This window comes from Herpailurus yagouaroundi, unplaced genomic scaffold (genome assembly GCF_014898765.1).
Source record: "Herpailurus yagouaroundi ecotype Mexico unplaced genomic scaffold, PumYag 182, whole genome shotgun sequence".
NCBI lineage: Eukaryota > Metazoa > Chordata > Mammalia > Carnivora > Felidae > Herpailurus > Herpailurus yagouaroundi.
In genome coordinates, this window is record NW_024412413.1 from 20,035,873 (window position 1) to 20,062,044 (window position 26,172).

At 37.9% G+C, this 26,172-nt stretch overlaps 1 protein-coding gene across 9 annotated transcripts in view; it reads right to left on the reverse strand.

The window, feature by feature from the left end:
* MYBPC1 (myosin binding protein C1) overlaps positions 1–26,172 on the reverse strand; it is a 97,484-nt gene that overhangs the window by 25,962 nt on the left and 45,350 nt on the right. For 6 of the 9 annotated variants that reach the window (XM_040491088.1, XM_040491086.1, XM_040491083.1 and 3 more), the window contains 13 exons: positions 24,258–24,382; positions 23,263–23,368; positions 21,945–22,111; positions 20,340–20,502; positions 18,549–18,655; positions 18,104–18,237; positions 13,070–13,229; positions 11,925–12,029; positions 10,987–11,175; positions 9,504–9,638; positions 6,221–6,274; positions 5,075–5,242; positions 612–700 (listed from right to left, as the gene is read on the reverse strand). In XM_040491088.1, coding sequence (XP_040347022.1) covers positions 612–700; positions 5,075–5,242; positions 6,221–6,274; positions 9,504–9,638; positions 10,987–11,175; positions 11,925–12,029; positions 13,070–13,229; positions 18,104–18,237; positions 18,549–18,655; positions 20,340–20,502; positions 21,945–22,111; positions 23,263–23,368; positions 24,258–24,382 — 1,702 coding nt within the window. The remainder of the gene's footprint in view (positions 1–611; positions 701–5,074; positions 5,243–6,220; positions 6,275–9,503; positions 9,639–10,986; positions 11,176–11,924; positions 12,030–13,069; positions 13,230–18,103; positions 18,238–18,548; positions 18,656–20,339; positions 20,503–21,944; positions 22,112–23,262; positions 23,369–24,257; positions 24,383–26,172) is intronic. The other 3 variants (XM_040491091.1, XM_040491087.1, XM_040491089.1) reach the window with 1 other exon arrangement.

Sequence of the window (26,172 nt, forward strand, 5' to 3'; positions counted from 1 at the left end):
GTGTGTGTGTGTGTGTGTGTGTGTGTGTGTGTGTGTGTGTGTTTGTGTGTGTTTATGAGACCAAAACTGATTATTATAGGTGAGGCTTGGTCAATCTTGTAAACAATAGAATCTTTTGCTGGAGCCATGATTTAACAGTGTTTGCATCTTTCAGTTAGTGGCATCAAGATTTCAACATTCAGTTATCCCTCTTCCTTTGGTTTCGGGTAATCATGGGAAGTAAGCACATGATGTTTTCCTGAATATTACTCCAAGAGCTTCACTTAAAATGAAGACTAGTTTTATGGATATATAGGACCAGAAAGAATCTTCAAGCATTTCTTGTTTTGGTATCTCCTTGGTGTTTCCTCTCTGCCCCACTGTAGTCCCTGTCTTCAGACCAGTCCAAGCTAGGTGTCATTTATCTCATGCAGAATGAAAATCTATCAGTTTGACAGATTTCTCAACAAGCACGAGATTGTTTAATCACTCCCCAGATCTCTTGCATTATTTATCTACTTTTCCTCTGAGGAAGTCCTGGGTCATCATGAATTTAAGTGCTAGAGTACCTGTCTCTACTTCTTAAACACCCCAGCACTGGAAAGAGAAAATAAGTGCCCCTGAATTATTACCTGGAAAGGTATAACCAGATTGACAGCTTCTCCAACTCTGCGGATATAGGTTTGCTTCAGGTGCCTTGGGATGCGAATCTTTGGAGGCTCTGAGTGAGGGCAGAACAGCATAATTTTGCGATCAGTAGAGTACACTGGAAATAGGCTTACATAAGCATGCTGGCATGAGAGTCACTGGGATATTCTTGTGCTGATGTCTCTACAGTAAAATCTTAGATGTGCCATTGAAAGATTATGTATGGTAATTTTAGTTCTAAATGCTTTCTTCAAGCAGAGATATTTTCACAGTCTGACTCAACAGAACTTATCCTTGACATCCTTGATTTTATAGCAACTTCCTATTTTTACAGTCATTATAAGCCTAAAACAACTTTATAGAAAAACACCAAGTTTTCTCTTAGGATTTTATATATATTTTTCAGTTTCTGACAGCAAATGCGTCCTGCAATGAACATTCCACAAAAGATCCATAGGCACCACATTAGCTGATAGGAGTGCCCACCTTTTCTCACCAGAAAAAAACAAAACAAAGTTTTAGTACCTAGCACTTGTTATTTAGGTAATTCTGTTGGAATTGAATAGTAACTTTCTCCCCATGTGGCTACGAGGTACATAATAGGTGGCCCTAGCCCACTATGTATTAATGTTCATTAATTAAACACCATAAAGATACTAGAGCATGTTGTTGCAAACCCATCAGAAGCAGGAACTCAAAGGCTCATAGGTTCACAGGGATGAGACAGGTGCCAGCACTTGAGGGCTTAGTATGTGGCAGACACTGGACTAAACACTTTTGATGAAGGGACTAATTTAAACCTCAAGGCCACCTTGTAGGATAGGTACTGTTTTACTTTATGATAAAGAAACAGGAGGATAGGAGGTTGAGTAATGTGCCCTTGGTGACACAGCCAGGATTAGAACCTGGAGTTAGCCTTGGGACACCGGGGTGGGTGGCTCAGTCAATTAAGCATCTGACTCTTGATTTTGGCTCAGGTCATGATCTCACAGTTCGAGAGTTTGAGTCCTGCAATGGGTGAGCTCGAGCCTTACTTCAGGTGAACTCAAGCCCCACTTCAGGTGAACATGAACCCCGCTTTGGGTGAGCCATGCTGCGCTCTCTCTCTCTCTCTCTCTCTCTCCCTCTCGCTCATTTGCTCCCTCTCTCAAAAAAAAAAAAAAAAAAAAAAGAACCTAGAGTCAGGCTTAAGTCCTATGCTCTACTTAGAAGCATGAACTTCTGAGTTAGAGATCTGAGTTTGAGTCCTGGATCTGATACATGGTAGTTCTGGTTTCAGACACCTGTTCCATAAAATCAGGATGATGAAAGCACCTAATTTGTACAATTGTTGTGAGGATTAATGGTTGAGAATAGTAGGTGTTCAATAAATTTGAGGAGATGATGATGATGATGATGATGATGATGATGATGATGATGATTACTGATTGTTGGGATTGGAAGAGAATTTGGAGATCGTGTAACTCCCTAACTTTACATATAAGGAAAAGGAGACTCAGCCAGATTCTGTAGTAAACTAAACCATCATCATAATAAAAGCTAACACATATTGAGAGCTTATTATGTGGCAAACACTCTGTAAAGCAGCAACATGGATCAATATATTTAATTCTGATAGCCTCTTGATGTGTCAAGTACTATTATTAAAATTTTTTTTTCAAAGTTTATTTATTTTTGAGACAGAGACAGAGTGTGAGCAGGGGAGGAGCAGAGAGAGAGAGGACGACACAGAATCCAAAGCAGGCTCCAGAGCTTGACATGGGGCTCAAATTCATGAACTGTGAGATTGTTATCTGAGCCGAACTCAGACACTTAACTGACCAAGCCACCCAGGCACTCTTGTCAAATACTATTATTATCTCCATTTTGCAGATGAACAAATTAAGGCTCAGGAAGATCAAGTCTCTTATCTGAGGTCACTAGCTAATAAATGATGGAAACAGGATTCAACTTAAAAAGATTGGCTTCTGAATCTACTAAGAAAATGTATACTCTTCATGCTGTTTTTTAGAAAAATTTTTTAATGTTTATTTATTTTTAAGAGATGGACAGAGAGACAGAGTATGAGTGAGAGAAGGGCAGAGAGAAGGAAACATGGAATCCAAAGCAGACTTCAGGCTCTGAGCTGTCAGCACAGAGCCCAATACGGGGCTTGAACCATGAAATTGTGACCTGAGCCAAAGTCGGACGCTTAACCGACTGAGCCATCCAGACACCCCACTCTTCATGCTTTCTTGCATCCATCCATCCATCCATCCATCCATCCATCCATCCTGTAACTCACTCCCAATTGTCTGTGGCAGACATGGTCTAGAACTTAGATATCCAGGCCCCCAGTCCAGTGTTCTTTCCCCTGGAACGGGAACTCTCAAATGTTTTGGTCTCAGTTTTCTAACATACTCTTAAAAATTATCAAGGGCCCGGGGTGCCTGGGTGGCTCAGTCGGTTGAGCGTCTGACTTTGGCTCAGGTCATGATCTCGCGGTTCCGTGAGTTCAAGCCCCGCGTCGGGCTCTGTGCTGACAGCTCAGAGCCTGGAGCCTGTTTCAGATTCTGTGTCTCCTTCTCTCTCTCTGACCCTCCCCCGTTCATGCTCTCTCTGTCTCAAAAATAAATAAACGTCAAAAAAAAAATTTAGAAAAAGAAAAAAAATTATCAAGGACCCTTCCCAAAAAAGCAATTTCTCAGCTTCTGCTTATGTGGGTTTATCAATATTTACCATATTAGAAATTAAAACTGAACTTTTCAAATATCTAGTTATTAATTTAAAGATAACAACATAAATGACGTTTTAATGGAATTATTTTATATTTTAGCAAATCTATTTAATGTCTGACTTAATAGAGGATATCTGGAGTCTCCTATTTGTTTCTGTGTTCAGTCTGTTGTTGTAATGTGTTGTATTGGCTGAAGTCATTTAAATGAAGAAAATCTGGCTTTGCACAGACAGGAGATATATTTTAATAAACTTTTCAGACAATTATGGATATTCCTTTTTGATCCTACACTAAAACATGATAAATTGTGATTTCTTAAAGGTGAGCTGCAGCGTGGAATCTGAAGCCACTTCAATTAATTTTTCATACTCTGTTACATTAAAATCCACTAATCTATCTTACATTTTTTTTTTAAATTTTTTTAACGTTTATTTATTTTTGAGACAGAGAGAGACAGAGCATGAACAGGGGAGGGTCAGAGAGAGAGGGAGACAACAGAATCCGAAACAGGCTCCAGGCTCTGAGCGGTCAGCGCACAGCCCGACGCGGGGCTCGAACTCACGGACCGCGAGATCATGACCTGAGCCAAAGTCGGACGTCTAACCGACCAAGCCACCCAGGCGCCCCTCTATCTTACATTTTTAATGTAAATCTTACCCATGCATATTTTTAATGGAAAACATCACTTCACCACATTACGTAGATCTTCTAAATGTTGACATATTCCCTTATTCAATATAAAAACTACATTTGTTAATATCACCGCCTATTTCATGAGAAAAAAATTTTTTTCATGAGAAAAGTTTTTAAGTGTTGAGGGCTGTCAAGTCCATGGCGATGGATATGAGTTTCCCAAAATTCCAATTTTTGCTTCAAAGTTCACATTTTTTCATTGAAAGGCTGACAACAAAAACTCTAAGTTGCTTTCTTCACAGTGACAGGCTCATTCCATTTGTTTTCTTAAAAATGCCTGCCAAGTGGCCATTTTTTCAAGTAAAATGGAACTGTGTGAGAAAAGTCACTAGTTCAGCCTCTGGCTCAGTTGTACCAGCCCTCTTTCTACAGACAACCACTGTGCTATAGCACACAGCGTGAGGTCTTTATATATACTTTGCATTTCACTGCCACATAGAGGTAGGAAAAATGTGTACTCTAGGACCAAGGTTTAATAAATGGATAATTTTTATGCTTCAGCAAGAACATGCCAAGGCAAAGCCGGCCGTCTGATTTTAACTCCAAGTGCAAGGTGGTGAGGAAGACGGAAAGAACTAGTCTGGTTCCGTGGCTCTGACTTGACCTGTGCTGAGGCACCTGTGGTTTTACTCGCCATTGCTTTTGCACCGTCAGGGCGGAGGTCAGACGCTGAAAAGGGCAAATAATGCGTTCATCTCACCATGAAGACGGCTCTGGCCTCACAGACCCACTGGTGCCATGTTGCTGAAGTTGGCACCGCTGCATTCACGCTCCCTCCGTGGGAACAGGCAGCCCCGCCAGAGCCGGCTCAGAGCCTGGGGAGGTTAGCTAGCTGGTCCTCATTCCAAGTTACAGACTCTGAGCTGACCTCCACACTGGTAAATAAGAGCTGTTTTGTTCATTTCTAACTCCCAAGAGGCATTTAAAATACATCAAAGGAGAGACAGCAAAATAGGAGGTTTTGAGAAAGAAAGGGGTTAAAAAGCAAAATCAAATAACATGAAATGGAGACAAAATTTTGAAAGCCTTGCCACTTACCTATGATTTCCTTCACCAGGATGGGCTGGGAGTAGTATTTGGGCTCGCTGGCGCCCGCAGCGTTTACAGCCTTCACGCGAACAAAGATCTTTGCATCTGTAGGCAGACCTGTGATGGTGAACTTGGTCTTATCGATCAGATCTGTGTTTGCAACTATCCAATCCTCGGCTAAAATTCATAAAAGAAAAGGACAAGAAGGAGAAATGGTGTTTAGTGAAAAAAAATCATCCTAACTGGTACGGTCGACTCCAAACTAGTATTTTACTTACAATTAAATCAGTTGGAGGAAATATGATTTTGGTATGGACTCACGTTACATGGGTAGGCATTTTTCATATTTAAATGAAAATGGCCTAGAATGGCTAATGTAAGTAACAGGAAGAAGGATAATCAGATTCTGCTATTTCTGAAAAACCTCTTATTCAGGATACTATGATACTAGAGTATCCTGAATTCTTGGGGACAGTCACTATGATTCAGGATACTGAGGTGATACTACAGTATCCTGAATCACAGTACCTGTCCCCAAGAATTTTGTAGCAGTTTTATTCCAATTCAGTTTCATAAGGATTGACATACTCATGACATTTAGCCATCTACATATGTTAAAGTTCAGAAGAACAAGAAAATACTATTCTTACGAATGAGAGACACAAACCTTTATAGTTATATAATCTCCCTGTTTTATCTTGGTTGTTTTTTTCTTATGAGGCACTCATATGTGCATAGGGAGTCTGATAATGCTTCCATTTATGAATATAAGAAGCTAATATCCACGGCAGACAGGAAACACAGCCCTGGAGACAAGGCTTATAAGGTATTGGCATAATTCTTTCACTTCAATCAAAAATGATGATATTTTTAAAAGGTTTTGGTAGCTTTATCTATAACATCAAGAGAATTTGAACCCAGCATTCAAGGGTTGCAAATATTTCAACTTCTGAAAGTTTGCATGCATTATGCCCACAGGGTTGGTTGGGGGAGGCTTGGATCCCACATTATTAGCTCAATGCCTGCCCACCCCCTTGATCTCTAAGGACTTTTTCATGTGTGGGTGGTAGGTGTACTTCATGCTTGGTCATGGAACATTCCCAGAAACTGTATCATATAGTAAGAAAGTTTGAAAGCTTTCATAGAATACTTTACCTGGTAGGTCATATGCAGCCTCCCCATTTTCATCAGACTGTTTTGCTGATGTACCTTTGAGAATCCGTCATTAAAATTAATTAAAGACACCCACTTTCACACCAGAAGAATATCGTATCAGTAGTCAGCATTCTCTGTTAGTAAAGTATGCAAAGTATGCAAAGATATTTGTCTTCAGAGCAGTGACGGAAGAGACCAAACACATTGGGGTGGGGGGGTGGGTAGTTCCTCAGGAGATCCACAGCCTACTGTGTTCAGACTGTGGTTTTTGTCCTGAGGCATCTGCCACAGAGAAGAAGAGGAGACAAGAGGCTGGGCACCTCCAGCTGTGGGAACAAGAGGTAGAAAGGAACAAAGCAAGACCCTGAAGAGAAAGGAGGAGCGGGTCCCGGACTCCATAAGGGAGCAACACACAGTGGAACAGTCTATCTTTTCACCTGTCCCTGCGACCCCAGCCAGGGAGGGTCCTCCCAGGCACCCAGGTAACACAGAACTCCTGCTATGGGGTTCAATCATCACAGTCTGGGAGTGAAGGCACTCAGGATAAAGCCAGTCCTGTCTTCCCAGGCAGCCTCTGGTTGCCATAACAACAAGTTCTGCAGTCAAGAAAACAAATTGAGCATGCCTGGGTCCCTGCGTTCCACGTGACTGGAGGGAATGTTGCTGGCTCATGGGGTGGTTGTGGGCATACCCCCACTGGTTTGGGATGATGCCTTTTCACCTGTTATCAGGAGAGGAGCAGGGGAGTGGAACCCCTTGGAACCTTCTCCTCTCTCTTATCCCATCCCTTCTAGGAGTATCTGGGAAAAGGAGCAGGGAGCCAAAATATCCTGGTGGCTGCAAGGGCATGTGGATGATAAAAATTACTTAAGGACACTGAAAAAGAAATACCTCTTTAAGCCAATGGTCAGGTTGGGAGTCACTGTGCTGATATTTTCATAGTGAAGAGACAGTTGATGAGAAAGTGAAAATAGGAGACAGAAAACGTGCTTGGAATAGTGAAGAACTAGTAAAGGAGAAATTTCAAGAGAAGACAGGACGAAACAAGATCAGAGGGGAACAAAAATAGCCCATCCCTTCACGTTTGAACCACTTTAATTGAGGAAAACAGAGAAAGAAAACGGTGTCCAGGGGATGGGGAAGGAATACGAAAGTTGTTTGATACATGAGGAGAATTTTTAAGAACGAAAAGAAAGAGCTAGAGTGAAGGAAGAAAACAAAGAAGAGTAATGTGCTGCAGGCATTAAAAAAAACAAAAACAAGAGAAAGGCAGAGTCAAAACCAACACACGATCTTATAAAAGAAAGAATTCTCTTACAGAATAAAACCTGACATATCTAAAAGCATTAAACACTACAGAAAATTAGTCTGGAGGACAACAGCCATTAAAAAGAATGAAGAATAGGGCAGCCACATAAAGAAAGAAAAGACTGCGAGAAGAAAGATATACACGTTATGAAAGAACTTCCATAGAAAGCTAATTCCAAAACGTTATGTGGCAAAATATATACATAATAATGACTGTGTACATATACATATGTATATACCCGTATACATATGTATCTACACAGATCACACACAAAATTATGTAAAATACACTTCGTTGTATTTTATCTAAGGTGGGTAACATCAAAATGACAGGCATCTATCATTTTGCTGTATCTTCTTACTTTTTAAACCTAGCAGAAAGAAAAGAGTAAAGAATTTGCTCTGTTTCATACAAACACAAATGTTCGTGCTCAGCAGCCACATCACATGTAAGATGGGGAGATTTTGCTGGTGGGGTGATATAAATAACAGAGTGGAGTACTCATGAGTTTTTGAAATGGGAGAGGAATAGAATGGGAATAAACCATATTCTGAAGTGCTCAAGAATTTACCTTTTTGCATTAGTGACACTACCCCCCTCCTATGCTGGGATGCCTGGGAACTTTCTCATAATGCCCCTACTAGTTTTAGTTAGTGGCTTTCTAAGCCCTGGAGAAATGAAGCAGCGTGCTCTGTGAGCAGAGCACATGTCAATGGAACTGTTACCAGGATGCCTTGTCCCCCCGTCTCTTGTTCCCTCCCAACCAGCACCAGTGGTGGTTTCCAGGGGTGCCCCAATCCAGGGGCCTGGGATTTCCTTTGCCGCAGTTTTCTCTCATAGGAAGTTTCTTCTCCAGAGGTTTTCCTCCTGGGAGGGTGCCTTTGTAGTCACATTCCTCATTTCCCAAATGTGCTCTGTAGTCTCCCTTTCCTTCAGATAAGATCCACATTAAAGTTTGGAGTCCAAAGAGCTTTCTCAGAGGCTAAATCTTGGCCTATCATTTGTGGTGATATGTACAAGCTTCCCCAGTGGGTTGTTTACTTACCTCATCTAGAGTGGAGCCTGAGTTCAAACTGGGACAGTTTTAGACATCCATTTTCAAATCATGACAAGCAGGATACCAAAAACACAACAGGCTTTCAGTGAATTTCACATCATTTTTGGTTTTAGGTACACTCTGGCCCATATTTTCTTGTGTCGTTTTCTCTTTGTCTATTATTTCTATCAACAAGTTTTTTAACTGTTTCTCTTCTCCTTCTAAATTTCAGTGATTACATTTTTATATACTGAGACAAATTCCTGTCACATGTCAAACCTATTGCTTACACCCTCTGGGATTTAATGCTGCCACTGAAAGTTGTTCTTAATTCTCTTCCTCCTCCTCCTCCTCCTCCTCCTCCTCCTGCTTCTCCTTTTCTTCTTCTTCTTCTTCTTCTTCTTCTTCTTCTTCTTCTTCTTCTTCTCCTCCTCCTCCTCCTCCTCCTCCTCCTCCTCCTCCTCCTCCTTCTTTTCTTCTTCTTCTTTAAGGCATGATCAGCAGCTAGCCAAATATATAGTCTCCCTTTATTACCCAGAAGTAGGCAGCTTTTTTGATAGCAGACCTCTACTCTGTATAGGGTTTAGAATGTCCAACTTGCTTCATCTTAACTAGACTTTTATTTTTCTTGGTGCAATTTGACTCCACCAATTCAAGAAGTGGAAATCCCTGAAGTTTTGTCAGAATCCCTTCTTTCTATGTCTTAGACTTATCGTGGTGTCTAATCTGGCCGCCTATCTAGTATATTTTTGAGATCTCCATTTGTTAGCATCAAGTACCAAAAAAGGGCTTAATTTTTATCCATCTTAGAAGGAAGACTTATGCTTGTTGTCATTTTTGGTAGGAAGGAGAAGAGTTCCCCAGAATGATAACAAAAGAAAGGGGGGGTATCTCACCTATTGATGATGGTATTCATTTTAACTACGAGTTGTACTTACTTCCTTCAAAGCAATACTCTAGCACATAGCCATCTAAACCTGCTGCACCAATCTGGTCCGGGGGCCTCCACTTCATTGTGACAGTGGTGTCAGTTACAGAGTCAACGGCCAGAAGTGTAGGAGGGCTGGTTACAGCTTCAAAGATAAAAAACAAAAAAGAAAGAAAGAAAAGAAAGAAACAGAAGAAATGATTAACTATGGTGTTACAGCACAAGCTGTGATAAAAATTAACTAGGATGGGGCACCTGGGTGGCTCAGTCGGTTGAGCAGCCGACCTCGGTTCAGGTCATGATCTCGCGGTCCGTGAGTTCGAGCCCCGCGTCAGGCTCTGTGCTGACAGCTCAGAGCCTGGAGCCTGTTTCAGATTCTGTGTCTCCCTCTCTCTGACCCTCCCCCCGTTCATGCTCTGTCTCTCTCTGTCTCAAAAATAAATAAACGTTTGGGGCGCCTGGGTGGCGCAGTCGGTTAAGCGTCCGACTTCAGCCAGGTCACGATCTCGCGGTCCGTGAGTTCGAGCCCCGTGTCAGGCTCTGGGCTGATGGCTCAGAGCCTGGAGCCTGTTTCCAATTCTGTGTCTCCCTCTCTCTCTGCCCCTCCCCCGTTCATGCTCTGTCTCTCTCTGTTCCAAAAATAAATAAAACGTTGAAAAAAAAATTAAAAAAAAATAATAAATAAACGTTAAAAAAATTTTTTTTTTAAAAATTAACTAGGATATAAATAAAAATATACAGAGAGGCCTATGTCTTAATAAAATTCAGTGAAGACTCCTTGAGGATATGCTGCGTGGAAGGTAAAGATCTGCTAGGCGTGGACAATTTCAGAAAAGCTGCCACACTTTCCCTCCAGTTTGGGAGGTTGGCATGAGAGGCTGGGAGGCCCAAGGAAGTTGAAAAAAGTCAGAGTTTGGGATCTAATGATCCAGAGTAAATTTCCCATAACCCTCTAATTTTAAAGTATAAATCCTGTACTGAATCTTCTTTCTATTTGAAAAAAAAGTAGTACTTCACTACCATAAAAGAGGAAAACATCTTATCTTCTATTTCTTTGCCTTTACTGAGCTGACTTTGTTGGTTCATTAGATAACATTTAAGGTGTGATGGTAAAGCAAAGAGACTAGTTTTCAAGAGTGCTTTGTAGAAGTGGTCTCTGTTTAGTTATAGTGTTTACACATAGGTCCTGAATTATACCTTCAGAAGGACAAATGGGGAGCGGTCATGTGTCAATGGCTCAGCTTTGTGTTTTCAGTGGGAAGCAGCAACCAGATCCACATACAGCTTTCACCGGAATTCTGGTAATAAATTCCAGGGTCTACACTATGAAGACATTCAGTTCTACCAAAGTTGTTTTTCAATTTCTTAGGTGCCCCTAACCACCTCCAACCTCCTGCTCACCCACGACTCTAAGAAGCCTTGTTAGAAGTTGGAGGGAGCAGTCACAAGTCAGGGCAATGATTTCCATGACAGAGACACATCTCCTGACTTACCCAAAGGAACAAAAGGCTTGGAGGGCATACTGGGCTTGGAGATACCAACGGCATTGACTGCAAAGATGCGGACCTCATAAGCTACACCTTCAATCATCTTCTTGGGCTCAAAAGTTGTTTCTTTGCAGAGATCAAAATTTAGCCTCATCCATCTGGAGCTTTGTTTCTTTTTCCTCTCAATAAAGTATCCTGTAGGTGACACGAAATGGAAACTAAGGTTTTTCCATGGCTTCCAAAATTAAACTTTGTCAGATATTAGAATTCATAAAATCTCTAAGTAAAATAGTCAGGTATGCATATATTTTTAAGCCACCTTATTTTACCAGTTGTTTGAGAGAAATTATAGGGAATACAAACATTAACATCATAGGATATAGATAAAAGTAATAGGACTAGAAAAAAATTAAAATTGTACAGGAAGATAAGAGAGAAAAATAAATCACACCTATATAGACCATAGAAATACCATTGTTACAGTTGAGTAATAGATTTGGCTAGGAGTCCAAACAATGTAGGTTAGAAGAGGGAAAACTCACTTTTGTGAGTTTCAAATAGAAAAAATTCTTGTTCCACAGGGAAGGAAATTCTTCTAAGTATTTATCTCTAAAAAAATTTTTTTCATAGACATAATTCTATGGAGCTAGATATTTACTGATTAGAACAACTTAAAGTTAAACCTATAGATGTTGCAAAACTAGATATTAAATGTAGATGTCAAACAAAAAAGGAAACAGTCAGATGATATTCATCAGAGTTATTTTAATCTCAAGTACTTATAAAGAATCCCAAAATATATTTCAATTTGAATGGATATTTAAAGTCAAAGTAGAATAGGTTTTCTTCTACATGCAATATTTTAAAATATGCTCTGTACTAATAAGCATAAAGAGGGCTTCAACCTCAATGGTGGTTTCACAGATTGACCGACATGCAGTTACCTAAGATTGGGGACCCTCCATCATAGACAGGAGGCTCCCAGTTCATGATGCACCAATCATCTCCCACATCTGTCACACTTGGTGCCACTGGAGGATCAGGGATGTCTGTAGCAAACAAAAAATGGAATAGAATAGAATAGGATAGAAAAAGTAAGAGTAAGTGAGAGCACAAGACAAATGTTAATTGGAAAATCAGTTTTTGGTAATAATCGTAGAAGCAGTGTTTTTTCTGAATACTTTTCCACGTTTATCGAAATGCATGTAGTAACTAATTTGGGCAAAAAGTCATGCTCCATATGGGATAAGGGAAGGTGAGCCCAATAAAGATAAATATAATATGTATTCAAGTCCTTTAAACCAGTGTCACAACATTAGAGAGCAAGCCCCATATGGAACTCCAGATACTTGTCCTTTACCTTGAAAACGGTAAACAAGAAATTATTGCATAAATATCAGATGTGATTTCGTGTTGTGTTTTGTTTTGAACTACAAAGTGAACTGTAAATCAGCTGGAAGAATCAAGATGTTGATTGGTAAAAATCCAAGTCAAAAATGGCAAGTTACCATATCTTATTAACAGAATTCAGTGTCTGATAAAGTGACCTTAGTTTCTGGTCCATTTGAAATATGATTCTTAAGGGAGAAATAAAGTGAGATGAAGAGATCATGAGAGCTTGGACCACCAATAATCTGCTGGACTCATTTCACTTGGTTTCAAGCTTAGGAAAAATACACCTAAGTCGTCATCTAAGGACTAAGGCAAATCTTACTCTTCTACAATGATTGTGATGTTGGAAATTGTTTAGTGATTGTTTCAGTGACTTTAAAGGAAACTGAAAGGAATACAACTGTGGAGAGCTAATGACCAGCAACCCCAAACAGTTAACTTTAGTTACACATTCCTGCAATTGGACCTCTGGGCAAGATAAAAGAAGACACGAAGAGAAGAGAAGGGAAGGGAAGGACAGGAAAGAAAAGGAATGGGAAAGGTAGAAAAAGAACAATGGTGATTTATAAAACATAGCTATCTGTGTCTCATTTGTTGACTACCCAGAAGAGTTGAGAGAACCAAGAGCTGGCAAAGTCTACTCTGGATATGGACATGTAAACTTGATTCTAGAAGTTTGTTGACCCAGAGGACTTACCCACAACTTTAATCTTGATGCTTGCATGTGCTTCCCCGGCTTCATTTTTCAGATTTATGTGGTAAACACCAGAGTCATCTCTTTCAGCGACGTCAATAACCAGAGTGCTGCTGTCAGGGTAAGATTCTGCTCTTATCCGGCCACTGCCCTCCATAATAGCCTAAGGAGGAGAGAAACAAAATACGGCATGACCTATATGACAAGGACTATTCCAAAGTACCTTAGAACTTAAGCTGGATGTGGTGCTAAGGCCTAAAATACATGTTCTTAATGTAATCCTCCACCAACCCTAAAGATAAAGGTGTTAACATCCCATATTACAGGAGAAAGCTGTGGCTCAGGGCCACATGGCTAACAATGAGAAGAACTGGGATTTGTCTCCAAAGCCCACTAAGCACGAACCCACCAAAGAGAAAGCTGGAGGACTAAAAATAGGAGTGCAGAAGTGTTATTTTAGTAGAGGAGTCTCTTTGTACATGAAATTAAATATTTAAGAACTAATCATGACTTGCTTATTTATGTGTCTTGAAAATTTAGAAATACTGAAAAGGGTTGAAGAAGACCACAATGCCAGTTTTCCTTACAAGTTATTGAGTACTGATTTTTCCCTTCTAATAGGACAGAATGAATGAATGAATATCTAATTCCCAAAGTAAAGACAGAGTGAGGTTGGGCCTTCCATTATATTTTCTTTCTTTATTTTCTCTTTCTCCTCCTCTTCCTCCTTTTCCTCCTTTTTCTCCTTTTCTTCTACCTCACTTCTTTCCTTCTTTCTTTCTTAAACCAGAAATTTGAAGTAGCATTCCATTTTTCTGATTCCTAGGTCATATTTCCTATATGACAATGAATAGCCAGCATACAAAGAGAAAAAACAGAGAAGGTCAAGGTAATTTAGAAACTGGGTAATTTTCTAATAACTATTAAATTAACTCTTTACTTTTTTGTGTCTGGATTAGGACTCATAAGTCTTCAATAACATAAGATTGTGAGAACAATAAGAATACCTGAGATAGTTTTCATAATTCTTCTGTTTTATAATAGAACAAAATTTTCTCATATTAGCCAAATTCAAATCTTAAGATTGTAAAAGATTTTCTGCTTTATTTTTAATGTGAAAAGAAAATACTTAGGGTGGTGTTGCATTATCTTCTTTAGTTTTCTATATTTTGTTTGCTTGTCTGTTGTGCTATATAATTTACATAGAGTAAAATTCACACTTTTTATACATAGAGTTCTATGAATTCTGACAAATTTGTGTGATTGTGTAACTACCACCACCACAATCAAGATACATACCATTTCCATGATCCCCAACAGTGTCCCCATGTTCCTTCACTGTCAACTCATTCACCCCTACACTCTGGTCCCTGGCAACCACCAATCTGTTATTTATCTCTCTAGTTTTCCTTTTTCCAGAATGTTCATATAACAGACTCAAACAGTATGTAGTCTTTTGGATCTGTCTTCTTTCACTCAGTATGATGCTGTTTAGATTCAACCATGTTGCTACATGTATTACTAGTACCTTCTGTTTTACTGCTGAGTAGTATTCTATTGTATATTCCATGTGCAGTTGGGTTATGCATGTACAAACTGTATGTTTGTACAATTGGACTTTTGGGTTGTTTCCAAGTTTTGACAATTATAAATAAAGCTGTTATAAACATTTATGTACAAGTTTTTGTGTGGACATATGTCTCCATTTCTCTAGGGTAGATAGCTAGGAATTTCACTATAGGATTGTATGGTAAAGTGCATGTTTAACTTTATAAAAAAAAAACTACCAAACTGTTTTCCAAAGTGGGTGGACCATTTTGCATTCCTACCAGTGATGTATGAGAGTTTGATTGTTCCATATCCTTGTATTTGGTATTAGCAGTTTTTTAAAATAATTGTTGTTGTTGAGCTTCTTTCATTGAGCATAATTATTCATCCAAGTTGTTGCATATATCAGTAATTCATTCCTCTTTACTGTTAGTAGTATTCCTTTAATCCTTTTACATTTGTTGAGACTTACTTATGGTCTATCTTAGACATTTTCCATACGCAATTAATTTTTTCTAATGTTTATTATTTTGAGAGAGACAGAGAGGCAGGGAGAGGGAACAAGCTGGGGAGGGGGAGAGTGAGAGGGAGACACAGAATCAGAAGGAGGCTCCAGACTCTGAGCTGTCAGCACAAAGCCCTGTGAACTCACAAACTTTGAGATCATGACCTGAGGCAAAGTTGGACGCTTGACCAACTGAACCATACAGTCGCTCCTCCATATGCAATTTTAAAATAATGCTCATTGTGGGGGCGCCTGGGTGGCTGAGTCGGTCAAGGGTCCGACTTCAGCTCAGGTCATGATCTCATAGTCTGTGAGTTCAAGCCCCACATCGGGCTCTGTGCTGCCAGCTCAGAGCCTAGAGCCTGCTTTAGATTCTGTGTCTCCCTCTCCCTCTGCCCCTCCCCTGCTCATGCTCTCTCTCTGTCTCAAAAATAAATAAAAGCATTAAAAAAAACTATAAAATAATGCCCATTCTGTATGTGTCATTGGAGTATTCTGTAAATGTCAATTAGATCAAGATGGTTGCCAGTATTGTTCACATCTTAAATATCCTTACTGATGGTCTGTCTTCTTGTTTTAGCAACTACTAAGAGAAGAGTATTGAAATCTCTAATTTATCTGTTTTTCTATTGCAATTTTTCTATTGCAATTCTATTATCTTGCTATTTGTTTTCTACTTGCCCTGTTCTTTGTGCCTCTTTTTCTGCCTTCTTTTAGATTAATTAAATATTTTTTGTGATTTCATATTATATCCTTTGTTGGTTTATTAGCTATAACTTTTTGTTCATTATTTTAGTGGTCCCTTTAGGGTTTATGGTATACATCTTTAACTTTTCACAGTCTACTTTCATGCGATATTACAACAATACCTCCCTTTTCACCCTCCTAATTCTTACTTTCCATTCTTCTTTCTTTTTCTTGACCTTATGTTTTTATTGTCATAAATTTTACTTACAGTACAAACAACACAGTATATTATTATTATTTTTGTTTAAACAGTCAATTATCTTTTAAAGAGATTGAAATAATACAAAAAAACTCTTATGTTTATCCACACGGTTATCATTTCTGATGCTCTTTGTTCCTTTGTGAAAATGATTCAACCTGACATTATTTTCCTTATGACTTAAGGACTTCTTTTAGCATTTCTTGTGGTGCAGGTCTGCCAGTGATTATTTCTTTCAGCTTTTATATATCTGAAAATAATTTTATTATGCCTTTGTTTCTGAAATTTTTACTCAGTATAGAATTTAGGTTGATATATTTTTTTAGAATTTATAGAATTTTTTAGAATTCATAGTATTCTAGGTTGACAGTTTTTTCTTTAAAGATGTTGCCTCACTGTCCTCTCACTTGCCTTGCTTCCAGAGAGATCTGCTGTCACTCTTTTCTTTATTTCTGTATATTTAATGTGACTTTTTTCCCTGTCTACTTAAAAACATTTTTTTTTTTGTTAATCATAGGGTTTGATCAATTTGATTTTAATGGGTCTTGGTGTGGTTTTTTCTTTTTTTCTTTATATTTTTTATTTTTGTTATTTATTTATTTAATATAATTTATTATCAAGTTGGTGTGGTTTTATTAATGCTCTTTGTGCTTAGATTTTATTGAGTTTCTTGTATCTGCAATTTTAGTTTTTGTCAAATTTGGAAAATTTTAGCTCTAATTTCTTTACATATTCTTCTGTCCTTCTCTTTGGGGACTCTAATTACACATACATTTCACTGTTTCAAGTTGTTCCAAAGCTTAATGATGCTCTTTTGTTTTTTCCTCCAGAAAACAGAAAAGGAAAAAGCACTCTTCAACTCTTTTTTTTAATTAATAAACTATTTTTGGGGTCAGATTTAGACTCACTGCAAAATTGTGGAAAGTACAGAGAGTTCTCATATAATCCCTCCCCCACACAAACCAACCTCCTCCACAACTGACATCCCACATCAGAGCAGTATATTTCTTATAATCAATGAGCCTACACTGACACATCATTACCATTCAAAGTCTATAGTTTACATTAGGGTTCACTCTTATGTTGTACATCTGTGAGTTTTGCCAAGTCTATAATGACATATGTCCATAATTATAATATCATACGGAATAGTTTTACTGCCCATAACACATTTTATTTTAGGAGCCACAGAATGATACTTGAGCTAGTACTAGTCTACCACCCAATCTTATTTATTATTTTCCTCCTTATTCACTCTGACCCAGTCACACTGGCTTTTCTTCTGTTCCTTCAACACATCAAGCTCATTTTTTCCTCTCTTCTTGTCTTTTGCCCTTGCATTGACTTTACCTGGAAATCTTTTTCCTTTGATCTTTGTATAATGGTTTCTTTGTCATTCATAGAGACTATTGTCATTTACCTTGCAATCACTTGCTAATCATATTACACTGTTTTAAAAAAATCTTCACAGCACTTATTACTATCACAGTGATTTTGTTCAATTGTTTATTTACTAATTCATTATCTATTTCTCTTCCACTTCATTCCCTGACACTTATTAGAGTGAAAAATGGGATCTTTACAGCACATGAAAACATGCCTGGTCACATAGTAGGTAATCAGAAATATGAAAAGTAGATGAATGATGATTATATTTGCCTGAAAACCAGTGATTTTTCTTTTTTAAAAAATTTTTAAGCCTTATTTATTTTTGAGAGAGAGAGAGAGAGCTGTGAACTGTCAGAGAGAGCTGTCACAGCTGCCAGAGCTATGAGAGAGAGCTCTGAACTGTCAGCACAGAGCCCGACACAGGGCTCTAACTCACGATCAGTGAGTTCATGACCTGAGCCGAAGTCGATGCTCAACCAACTGAGTTACCCAGGCGCCCCAAACCAGTGATCTTTCTTAATCCAAGGAATTACATCTATACTGTACCCTTGTACATTTATTTGCTTTCTTCTTTCATTTGACTAATGGAAGGCAGGAGGTGTGGTGGGGTGTGTGTGTGTGTGTGTCTGTGTGTGTACTTAAAACAAACCTTATCGGCTCGGCTCCAAAGGGCTTTGGGAGGTGGTTCTCCGGTGACAGGAATTTCAAGACGAAGCTTGCTTCCTGCTATTACTGTCACTGTATTGTCAGCATCAAGACCATCCAGGATGATCTTAGGAGGATCTAGAATATTAAATATGGCCTTTGTTATCAGACAATCATTTCCATGTGAATATCTGGGCCAGTACTTTGCTAGTGGTAAATATTGGTAGAACCAACGTTTTATCTGGCCAAAAAGAATATAAGAGGAGTCAAAGTAGTTGGTGCCTGGCACCTTGCAAAGCTACTCCATTGTAAGACTTCTTAAGAATCAACTATTATGCTTAGTGACTTACACCAATTCATGTATATCACAGTTTTGAATGTGTTATATTTCCATGGTAAGCAAAAACAAAAAAACAAGAACACAACTCTGCAATGATTTATCTACTCACCAACAACATGAACTTTGGCAGGCAAAGTAACAGAGTAGGCATCTGGTGCAAATACATAATCACCTTCATCCTCAGTAAGAGCATTGGCTATCACTAACTTGTGGATTCTAAGGAAATTAGAAAAACATTTCTAAGAATTTGCAAAGATTTAGATTGTATATGGCCCAACTGAAGAGACACCTGGACTTTATCTGATTAAGAGATAAGCCTATCTCCAGGCTGGAGAGAAAGACAGACCAAGAAACAGAGAGAGAGAGAATATAAATGCGAAGGCTTAATTATCCTATTTATGGATCTTCATCAAATATTCATTTTTGAGTATATGAAATTATTTGTACAAATACAGCCTGATTATTATGCACACAAGAGTCTAATATTCCTTTTTCATCACATAGCTTTAAAAAAAGGCTAAAATACAACATCTCACTAGTGCCATAATTTAAGATTTAAAAAATTACCAAGAACATTCTTGATTTTGGCATTATATGCCAAATCTAAAAGCAGTAGTTCTTAACTTTTTGGGGATCAGCGAATATCTGATGGACACCATTGATCCTTTCTCTGCAGAACAGTATGTATTTTTGTACACACAGACTTGGCTTACAACTTCAGAGGATTTGTGGGACCCCCCTGGAGTACATTCATGATCTTAACCAGATTCACAACCAGGATCCCTAGATCCAAGTTTAAGAACTCTTGCCTTAGATCTTTGCTAGATTCGAGGATATTATGTCTGCCCCCCAAAATTGTGGGAAGGTCATGTGGCACTTATCGGTTAGGGACAGTTAATCCATTTGATTGAATCCATAGGATTCAGTATCATTCCTTTAACCTTCTGCTTATATGGAAAGAATCAGTTGATGGCTTGTTTTTCTTTTGCCCCTTTTTTTTGTTGTTGTTCATTCGTTTGTCATTGTTCTTTCTTTCTTTCTTTTTTTAATTTAATTTTTTAAAATTTACATCCAAATTAGTTAGCATATAGTGCAACAATGATTTCAGGAGTAGATTCCTTAATGCCCCTTACCCATTTAGCCCATCCCCCCCTCCCACACCCCCTCCAGTAACCCCCTGTTTGTTCTCCATATTTATGAGTCTCATGTCTTGTCCCCCTCCCTGTTTTTATATTATTTTTGTTTCCCTTCCCTTATGTTCATCTGTTTTGTCTCTTAAAGTCCTCATATGAGTGAAGTTATGATATTTGTCTTTCTCTGACTAATTTTACTTAGCATAATATTCTCCAGTTCCATCCATGTAGTTGCAAATGGCAAGATTTCATTCTTTTTGATTGCCAAAGTAATTCTCCACTGTATATATATACCACATCTTCTTTATCCATTCATCCATCGATGGACATTTGGGTTCTTTCCATACTTTGGCTATTGTTGATAGTGCTGCTATAAACATTAGGGTGCATGTGCCCATTTGAAACAGCATACCTGTATCCTTTGGATAAATACCTAGTAGTGCAATTGCTGGGTCATAGGGTAGTTCTATTTTTAGTTTTTTGAGGAACCTCCATACTGTTTTCCAGAGTGGCTGCACCAGCTTGCATTCCCAAGTTGATGGCTTTTGAATAGACAAAGTACCATACCATGAGGTGCAGATAAAGGATCACTGGTAGGACATGATATAGAACAGAGAAGTCAGACATTCTTGCTATTTGGAAGCAAAGAACCAGAAGAAGATCCTCTCTTTATGACTACTCTCCAAACTTCCTCACCAAATATATAATTTAGGAAGTAGAGGAAGAGTGCATATTGAGACAAGTTACAGATCGCCTAACTTGCTTACCTTCCTTTGTGAATGACCTTCAGACGGTCACTTTCTTGAACAGGTAGGCCATTTTTAGTCCATTTTCCTGATATGTTTTCAGAGATTTCACACTTCAAGCAGATTTCTTTTCCAATGTTTACAGTTTGATCAGTCAGAGGTGTCAAAATCTTCAGAGGTTTCACTACAGAAACAATATTTATAAGTGCCAAACCCAAACTCCAGACAGGCCAAGACAGTATCTTGTTTTGAAAATGAGAATTTGTTCCAGTGCAATTGATATATTGGGGGACAACCAGAACATAACACAAATTTTGTGTTTGATGATGCATGATTTCATTCATGAAAAAGAGGAAATGGCACCCAGGTGAACTGAGCCAGGTAGAACTGTACAAAATGCACACACGCGTGTGCACACACATACACGTCAAACATCTACCAGCTGCTTGAATTCACCCATGCAATACAAACCATACTCATGCACATCTGAGATTACCAGTGTCCATCCAATTTTAAATAACCTCTTCTCACCATGTCACAGTATCTCAGTAACCACAACACTCCCCACACTGCTTCCACAAGGAAATTTTAGGTCTCATTTAACATAAAGTGCCATATTTATTAACCATTTGGCCTGTGTAAAACTGTGATACTGTTTTTTATTAGGTTCTTATTGTTTTGTTTTAATGTGTGGCTGACAAAACTTTTGAGTGTCATGCCCATAACTTCATTTTGCCCATTAGTTTTGTGGTTTTATTGCATAACTTTGTATAGCATATTGATTTTAGAAATGCATATGTTATATTATAGCAGAACTGACTGTAATTGCTTTAAATGGATACAAATATCTGTCCATGGCTGAAAAAACTGTTTTGGTATTAAAGGAAAATGACCACAACTCCGCGATGCATAAGGAGTGAGTGTAACTGAGATAACTTCTGAATAATTCAGCGATCCTATGAATCATAATTGGACTAAGAAAGAAGTAAGGAAGCAGGATTTCTGCTCTGCATGTGTTACTACCAAACTTCCTGTGAGATTTGCTATCTTAATTTTCATGGCCAGCTGGAAGAGACAGACTCTGCCATTGAGGAGTGACTACTATTTGGAGGTATTTGGGGAAGTACATAAATTCTCTCATGCTTCTGGATCTTAGTAGCAAATGGGTTCTTACAATGTTCTCATTTGATCCCCCTTGGTTTGAGTAACTTCCTTCTCACTCCAAATGTAATTGCAGAATGTTGAATGTTTATTTAATGAATTGATAGCAAATTCACTCATGGGTTACACAAACATTTTCAGGATTTTATATTGTATCTAAGTATTTATCATCTACTTATGTGGTCTTGGGATTACAGTGCTTCTTAACCATTTGGACCATTTCTGTGGCAGGTGATTTTTATACTTCCTTCCCAATCCTGTGTTTTACTATTAAACTGAGTAGTCGATTTCTTTTTCAGAGACCCTGACTGATATGACATAGACACTCAGAATGAATCCAATTTTACATATTTAAAATTGCCGCCAGTAGAAATAAAATAGATAGAAACTTTCCTAAAATTGAATTAACAAATGCAACACCAGTAGATACGCAACTTGGAAGATACCCAAGGAGATCTTACTTACAGTCAACACTAAGTTTAGCAGATGATTGTCCTCCCGTTGTCATTACAGAATATTCTGCACTGTCAGCCTTCGTTGCTCCCTCTATGATCAAAATATGTTTTTTGCCCTCAACTTTAATTCGATATCTTGATTTTGGACCAGGAATAATCTCCTCACCATTCTTAAACCTGAGTTTAAATAGATTATAAAAAGTTTTATAAAAGACCCTTCAGGAAATGGACCTTATTGGTCTTGGTTTTGTTTTTTTTGTTTGTTTGTTTTTGTTTTTGCTATATCCTGGTATCTAAGAACTATTTGTTGAATTAAAGAATGTACGATCACTCCATCAAATGGATTAATAATGTAACAAGGATTGTCTAAAAAATTACATTAAAAGAACATAAGCTCTTTCTTCTCATTCAAAATCAGTTGAATATGCTACGAGAGAATAATACTCTTCCACTCACTAATAAGAATTGTATCACTTAATATGTTTTAAATTTTTTTAATGTTTATTTTTCAGAGAGAGAGAGAGACAGAGAGAGAGAGAGAGACAGAGAGGCAGAGAGAGGGAGACATAGAATCTGCAGCAGACTCCAGGCTCTGAGATGTGAGCACAGAGCCCGAGACAGGACCAACCATGAGATCATGACTTGAGCCAAAGTTGGATGGTTAACTGGCTAGGCCATCCAGGCGCCCCTCACTTAACATTTTTTAAAGATAGCTATGATTATAGATTAGAATGAACAATCTACTCTGTACCAATTACCACAGATTCATGCTGTGTAATTTACTATACTTTTCAACAAAGCATTTAATTTTATTATGGATCTCTTAGTTTTAATTTTGATGTTACTCACATAGAACTTGCGAAAACACTCTTTAACTGGACAAAAAAATGCTTTTATTTTTTAAAATAATTGGTGATTCTTAGCCTAAAACATTTTTCTGAGGTACTATAAAAATAAGGTAACTAGGGAAAATATATAATACTTTTTCATGTAAGTTGCCAGTGTGGCATGGTGAGAGTAAGCAACTTTTGGAACTTAGGAGCATCCATGGGATTTGGAGTCAAACAGATCTGGACAACCATGAGCTATCCATTTCTTACTAAGTGCCTACTTCCCTACATTTACCAGTCTAATTTTCTGGATCATTTTCTAGTTTCATAGGTGAAAAAACTCCCAGCATCTTTGTAGTTTTAGTTACCATTTCTACTAACACAAATGAGGTTGTGAATTTTTTCATATGTGTAAAAGCCATTTCCTGTTCTCCAATCTATAAAAGCATATTTTAAAAAATCTATTAAAAATGGACAGACCTCAGGAAAGTTACTTACCATTTCACATTAGCATCATCTTCCGACACCTCACATTCTAATTCCACTCTTTCCCCGCAGTAAGCATTCATATCTTCCAGCTGTTTGGTTACCATAATTGGAGGCTCTGTTTAAAAAAAAAAAAAAAAAAAGGAGAATCAGAATCATTAAATGCTTGAAATCTGCTCATGACCACAGATTTGTTCACAGATAAAAGACCAACAGTAAGAAAGTATCATCTACCATAGGGTTATGGTTAGATGGTGGTAGATAGTTGGCAGGTGGTTTTTTGTTTTGTTTTGTTTTATATCTTTGTTGGCAAAATAAATAGTTAGCAGCCCTGGGTAAGTTTTCCCAATTTTCTCAGACTCTTCAAATCAAATCAATTATTGTTCTGGAGAGCAGACAAAACATGTATCAAATATCCTTCCTTTGGCAAATAAGAAACCACGTGGTAGACATTTGTGATGGAAGATCTGGTGGTTCTGGTTGGAGCTCTGATTGCAGAGCTCTCTGTATTCAGAGGGCTTCATCTACACCCTCCAGCTCTTTTCACAATGTTTTAGTAAAAGATTGTCTTCAGCACCCTCGGTGTCAACCATTGATTCCCTTTCACTAATAAAACTGATTTTGAGAGAAGTGTATTTGCAATCAGCTGAATGTGTGAAATGAGGATTATTCAGTAAAGTTTGTTGGGTTTCAGAAGCTATAACTAGAATAATTATACTGTTTGCTTGAGTCAAAAACATGAGGTATTTAGACTCACCAGTCTTCCCCCCCCCTCAGCTTTTCTAGTCTTCAACAAACTTAAAGATTAATTAGGATACGTAATAATGGCCAGTGTAGAGGAGCTTCCATGCAGAGCCAGTCTGTCCCCAAGCAAACCCATTTCTAGGCGTGCTGTTACCTGTGCCCTAGAGCTCAAGAGCTTACCTGTCCCACTCATTTTGATAACTACCCCTGAGAGAAGGAGTGCCAAAGGTTGTTGAAGACTACAGTAAGAGATTGCACTTTACCTCGCACAAACAGCTCGGTGGAACATTTCTCATCACCAGCTGTCACATAATACTCTGAATCATCCGTTAGCGCACAGTTATTGATAAACATGATTCTTTCACATCCTTTATGCTCAAAGATGTATCTGTTTGAAATGGGAGGGAGATAACAGTCTGTGAACTTGATTTTATTTTTTTATTACCAGCAAATTTGGCTTGTAATTCAGCAATGTTTGAAAGTCAAGGATATAATTATGATCTGCCATTTATGTAGCATATCTTACATAGTTAACAGAAAATGTGAAAACTGTTGTTAGCTTCATAATGCACACTGTAATACATATTCATATTTACACATAATATTTAACATCTGTATTTTTATAGAAGTTTTATTTCATATATAAATTAGTACTCACATATTTGCTTTTTAATTTTTTTAACCCATTGTTGGAAAGTAGGATTGGCTAAGGTTGTCAGAGAGATTTTGAACTCTGTAAATTTTTTTAAATGACCAATTCATCTAGTTTATTTTTTTAAAGTTTATTTATTTATTTTTGAGAGAGAGAATGTGGGGGAGGGGGGAGAGAGAGAGAGAGAGGGAGAGAGAGAACATGGCAGAGGGACAGAGAGATCAGGGGAGGGACAGAGAGATAGGGAGAGAATCCTAAGCAGGCTCCACACTGTCGGTGTAGACCCTGAGGCAGGGCTTGATCCCATGAACTGCTGCAAGATCATGACTTGAGCGGAGATCAAAAGTCGGATGTTTAACCCACTGAGCCACTCAGGCACCACCCCCACCCCTGCTGATTCATCTAGTTTACAGGTGGACAGGGACTCAACCTTACTCATTGATTCCTTGATTCCATTTATGGCTTAGTGCAGTGACACAATAGATTTTGTTAGGTGAATAAGTGATTATACAATTTAAGCAATAATGTGAACTTAATCACTGTTACAGGCAGTAATTTTTTAGAACGTGATGTTCTTTTAAATGAGCTTAAGAACTAGTATTATCATATCACAGTAACAATCTACTAAAAAAGAACTTGAGCATTTGGAGGCAAAAAACTAAAAGCCAGGAATATCACAAAATTTAATTGTCTGTGATCTGGATTATGGATGAGTATATTAGAGCATTATAACAAACTAAAGAAAAAGTTCTTATTTGGAAAATCTTCTAATTGAAGACTTCAAGAATAAAGCATTACACAACATTTTATAGATAAAAATAACCGATTAAAATTATGTTTTTGGTAAATTCAAGCCGCTTTCAAGAGATTTTTATCAGACACAAACATTATTATCACAAAGTCACTCTGTAGGCATGACCACATTAAGAAATTGGAAACCACCTAATTGCACTCCAGAAGTGACAGATTTTCAGGATTAAAGTCTTTTTATAAATGTGCATGTGGCTCCTGTTAACTTAAAAAAATATATTGGAGTTGAAAATCTCTCAGGCTGAGAAGGATCTGTGTAAAGTAGTTTCATAATAGACTAGCAATACCATCAGACATCAGGGATTAGTCTGTTTCCTTCATTTGAGAGAGGGCCAAGAAATAAAATACAGGCTTTAGATGCTCTTTTGGAAAAACAAAAGTTCTCTAATTATAAGGTGTGATTCCCAGCTGGTAGGCCAAATATATATTTCAAAATTTTCAAAATTTTCTTTTAAAAATTGGGAGAAGTTTTGACAGTGCTCTGAAATAATCAGATATAACCTATATTGACACAAAACTGGAACTGAAATAACTCAAAATAGTTTGTATAGAATTAAAACATAAAACAAAGTTTTATTTAGATAGCACTGTAATCTTAATGGCTCCAAAACACATGAAAAGTTTTTACTCCCCCTCCATGTGATTTTGCATTAAAAAGGTATAACAAAAGCATGTTTTTATTCATAGAAAATTAAGTCAAACTACTGTTTGATTTA